Genomic DNA, 4,940 nt, shown 5'->3' with positions numbered 1-4,940 from the left:
TTCCTCTGGAGCAGGCAGATAGGCAGCGCCAGAACCTCTGGGAGGGGACACTGCCAACAGCTTCAGTGGTGACGTCTCCCCTCTGGCTGCTCAGAGACCTGCACTGAGGGACCGGCAAGGTGTTAATGGCAGACAGGCAAAAGCAACAGCTTTGGCTGCTCGTGGAGTAACGAGTCACACAGCCACAGGTTATTGTGAAGAGGAGAGGGAGCGTTCTCGTGCCTTCATCTCATTTCTGTGTGCTTTCAGGTTAGCCATGGCACTGCACTCCCTTTCAGAGGAGAGCAGCTCAAAGGGATTTCTCCCTGCTTTACATAGAAAGCAAGCTCACTTTAGGGATAAAAGTCCTTCTGTGAGAAGCTTGGACAGCAATCAGGTGTGGATTTTGTGTGGCTTTTGTAGCAGATGATCTTTGCTTTTAGAGAGGGGAGTTCAGTCCTGTGCTTCTTGGGGGAGCACAGGCAGACCTACCTGATTTCTCTTCCCATTACCTCACCCAGCTGCTGTTCTCCTCACAGCCCCATGATCTCAGTGAAAACTGGAGACCTGAAAACATGTGCCTGGGCTTTACCTGGGGTCTTGGGAGGCTGACCCGTAGGTTTGGTGGGTGCTGAGTACCCCTGGTGCTCACAGAGCATTCAGCACCATGCAGAAAGAAGTCTTGCAGAGCAATCAAGGCAGCCTGCAAATACTAGTCTAATTTTGTCCATGGCACAGCCAGAGAACTTAAGACCACTTAAGCTCAGAACACCTTCTGTGCGTTAAACCCTGACACAGACCTAGCTAAGCCCAAAGGTTACCGCGGGGAAAACTGGCAGGAGGTGGGTGAGTGTAGGTCACACAAATCCCTCCTCCAGCTTCCTGCTCTCCAGCAGCAGCTGCGTCCCAGCAGCTCACAGCTGGGGCCCAGTGTGAAGGGCATGCTGGAAAGGCAAATCCCATCTTACAGAGGTATTGAAATTCAAAGTGAAAACCATCAACACAGCAGTAAAGCAGTGGAGGAAGTTGTGATTCCTCTTTTCCTTCATTCTGTTGTTAATGAAGGTTGTGTTTGATTTTGTTTTAAAATCCTGCTTTGTGAAAGGTGCTGTGCAGTACGAAGAAAATTTGGAGGCAGCTAATAAGGACTTGGGATGGTGGGAAACCTCGCAGGAGTGAAAAGCCCTCAAATACAGCATTGATCTTCCCTTAGGGGCCAGCCTGGGCAGCTGTCCCCAAATACCTTTGGGTTTTCCACCTCTGGAAAGGGAAAGAAGCCCAGATGGGTTAACCTCCTCACTCCCCAAAAAACAGAGAGGGTTGTAAACAACATAGACAGCATCTTCTAAGAGCTCTGCAGGAGCTGTTGTCCAAAAGATTCCAGATGTGCCCTGCAGTCACCTCCCCAGCAAGTGGGACAGGCTAGTTTAGAGAGGCTTGTGCCAGCAGCAGCCCACAATGCCAGGACCAAGCCTGGGTCAGTTCTGCACCAGCTGCTTGTTTGTTGTCCATAAACGGACTGTGTAGCATCCTAAATATTTTTCTCCCACATGCCAGTAGCTGTGAGACACAGAGCTGCTTTCTCAGGCACAGGGGCCATTGCACTGCCCTCTGTAATGAGCCACCAAGTCTGTTCAGCTGCCAGAGGCTGCAGACATCATCAAAGCTTTCCTTAGCTCTTAATGACCCTATTGGGTGCCAACCAAATGGCCTTCTCCTTACTCTTTCCTTTCTTCCTACCGTTTTCCCAAGTGTTTTCCTCCACTTGATGCACGTGGACCCTGACAGCACCTGGCTGCTCCTGAACGAGGTGTACTGCCCCGAGCAGTATGAGCCCCCCCACGGCAGCCTGCGACCGGTGAAGCTCAGCGGGATGGGGCGGCCACGGAACGAGCTCACTGACAACGTGCTGCTCCTGCTGCGGAGGCTGCAGCAGCAGGAGAGCACAGGGACAGGCACCAGCACACAGGAGGCATCTCCTTCCTGACGGACCTACACAGCAGCTGGGAAGGGAAAGAAGAACCACCAGGATAAAGCTCGCCTGGAAAAATGCCATCATTGAGGCCCCAAATCATCTGGGCGCAAAGGAAGGGTTGCCCAGTCCGGGGCAGTGGCTGATACACTGATCCCATTGCAGAAGGTTTATTTTTAAAGCAGTGTTTGAGGATGAGGGGGCTACATGGCCCCAGCTCCTCCTGACTTGTACCTGTCCAGCATCACGTGCAGAGAAAATGGCACATCTATTTCAAATTCTTCAGTATGAAGAATGAGTCATCTTCCAGAAATTAATTCCCAACCTTTGATCCTTGGGGGTGCCCCTTCAGCACCCCCCAGACCTCATAACCTCCTCCCATTCTCAGCTGGACAGTGACTGCCAGCTCAAAGCAAAAGCTTCTTCTGGCCTTAACCCTTCCCAGGAAGAGAATCTGGTTTGGGGTGCACTAAAAGCCTGGTTTTTTTTAAACCAGTTAATCTCAGAAAAAAATAAATGTGCATTTCCAATGCACCAGTGTTACCAGCAAAGCAGTGTGTCCTCTCAGAAGCATCAGGCCTGCTCCTCACAGCTGCAATTTGCTGAGACTGGCTGGAGATGGCTGAACACGCTCTGCTCCCCATCTCACCACAAGTGTGAAGTTCTGCAGAGTATCGGCCAGCCCTGATCTGCACCTAAGAGTGATTTACAACTCCTCCCATTCCCAGATCACCTGGTTCTCTCAGGCCATTTCTAACACCCACCCCAAGGAGAATTAGATGAAGCATCTACCTTGTGCCCTGGTACAGCCTCTGTGTGGGTCCATCTGTGGTGTGATGACACCAGCAGTGCCATGGGGTGTCAGCACAGTGGTACCACAGCAGTGCCATGGTTTGCCCAAGCAGGTACAGTGTGGCACAGTGAGCAGAGGATAACTTGTCTTTGGGGTCAGCCCCTGCCTAGGGGCTTCCCCTCCCTCACCTTCATTCACCCAGGAGGTGATGTTCTCTAGCTCCCACATTCCTAGGCTCTGTCCCCAAAGACTGTCCACAGGTGCTGCTTTGCTTGGCTGCTCCCAGACCTCACCAGCTCCTGGATCCCTCAGCTTCACCCAAGCAGCTCCTGACAGTGAGCTGTCTCCTGATATTTGAGGAAGTTCTATTCAAGTGAAGCAAAAGGATAGACCTTGCCTGTCAATTTGGGAGCAAGCTCAGAAACACAAAAACCAAAGCAATAAATGGATGATTTCATGGAGCAGGGTTTGTGCATCGCTGTTGGGGATCCTGGGTGAGCATCCAAAAGGTGTCTCTGTTTGTGGGCCCAAGGGCACCGCTGCTGCTGCCCACATCCCTCAGCTGAGGCTACATCCCTTCATCTTCCTGGTTTTATTCAGGCTTTACTCCTGGTTGATTCTCCAGGGAATACAGAAGTCAGTGGCTTTTTACCCGGTAGGACAGGTCTGTGGGTCAGCTTTATGCTTTAATATCTGTTCAGTGCTTAACGCTGGTTGGGTTCTGTACAAAGGAGCCTTCAGAGCTGGTCTGACAGGGCAGGCAGGCAGGTGAAATACTGCTTGTGGTCTCCAAGCGCCCTTGGGGCTGGTGCAGTTTTCTGGGTTGTTGTAGCACTTGATAAAACTCATCCATCAGGTGCAGATGCTGCATCCAGCCTGGCTCTGCTCACCTCCGCAGCAGTGGGGGCTCTGGAAACACAGCCTGCCCGTGCTAAAGCTCACCACCACACAGGACAGGCATGAGACTCAAGGGCAGCACTGTCCCATCAGTGTCTGTGCACTCTAGTCCCTGCCCAGTGCCCAGGGCTATGTCCCCCAGCTGCAGCTGTGGCACAGCTGACTGTTTTGAGACCCCACTGAGCCCCAGCACTAGTGTCCCCCAATGTTCTCCCAGAGATTTTCCCCATGGCCTCAACCCCTGCCAGCAGGTGGGTGTGGGTGGTGGGAGAGGCTGTCACACAGCTGCCTGTCACAGCTCCTCTCAGCTTCGTTATCACCCCTGCTTTATTGGAGGCAGAGTAAATTGCTTTTGTCTGAGGCAGGATAATGGCCGGGAGAGGGCCTGCGTGGAAATGGCATTTTCATGAGGCTGGTTCCTCCCCAGTAGTGACTTGCATATTAAGCTCAGCCCCTTCACAAGCCCTGGGGCTTGGCTGCTGGTACCCAAGCAGCCCCCAACCCACTGGGATCATGACTCAGCTGGGGACAACCTCCTGGCTCACCCGACTCCTGCCACCCTCCCTGGGGACAGGGAGCCAAGAAATCCATGTCCAGCCACCTCCTCCATGCACAAACCCAGCCAGGACCATGGGGGACTCCCACACCCAGGGCAGGGGGCACAGTCCCACACACAGCCCCCAGCACCAGGCACTGCTGGGCCCAACACACAGATCCAGCAGGGTCCTCTCCTCTGACTCCTGCTCCCAAGATTTCATATAAACTCAGCAAAATTAATCTCTTCTAATAAAACCTGTTATTGTTAAAGCTCGCCTCCAGGTTTTACAAATCACTACACTGCACAGCAATTTGTTTACTCCCTGTTTGAGGTGATTTGCAGCCTCCTGCCCTCCCCAGCACATCTCTGGCTCTTCATTTTCCTCCACTGTGGACTGCTTTTTGCCACACTGGTGACCTGTGCCTCCCAATCCCTCTCCTTCTCCCAGCAATCCTATTCCCTCACAGGCAACATCTGAGCACAGCCCCAACCCTACTGCTCTGCTCAGCCACTGTTGCTGCCTATGGCAAAGTGGAATTTTGCACCAGCAGCCTCTTGCCCTGCAGCTCCTAAATGTTTTTCTCCTGTCCCCTTTCCTCCCTGAGGCCACAGCTCTTCAAGTGGCAAAGGTGACCATGGCTCCGTAGGCAACAGCCACCTGTGCCCATTGCTGCCCCCAGCACAGGCTGACGCTGGGCCAACAGCTCTTGCTTTTGTTCCTCTCACACATGACAAATCACTTCACATCAGACAAATGGCTT

At 52.8% G+C, this 4,940-nt stretch overlaps 1 protein-coding gene across 1 annotated transcript in view; it reads left to right on the top strand.

The window, feature by feature from the left end:
* TTI1 (TELO2 interacting protein 1) overlaps window positions 1–1,966 on the top strand; it is a gene marked incomplete at its 5' end in the record, with an annotated part of 13,390 nt that extends 11,424 nt beyond the window's left edge. Inside the window, 1 exon segment of the mRNA XM_009078411.1 lies at window positions 1,732–1,966. Coding sequence (XP_009076659.1) covers window positions 1,732–1,966 — 235 coding nt within the window.
* Between the last annotated feature and the right edge of the window lie 2,974 nt (window positions 1,967–4,940).

This window comes from Acanthisitta chloris, unplaced genomic scaffold (genome assembly GCF_000695815.1).
Source record: "Acanthisitta chloris isolate BGI_N310 unplaced genomic scaffold, ASM69581v1 scaffold15937, whole genome shotgun sequence".
NCBI lineage: Eukaryota > Metazoa > Chordata > Aves > Passeriformes > Acanthisittidae > Acanthisitta > Acanthisitta chloris.
Note: the sequence above shows the minus strand (reverse complement) of the source record. Positions and strands in the feature narration are given on the sequence as shown.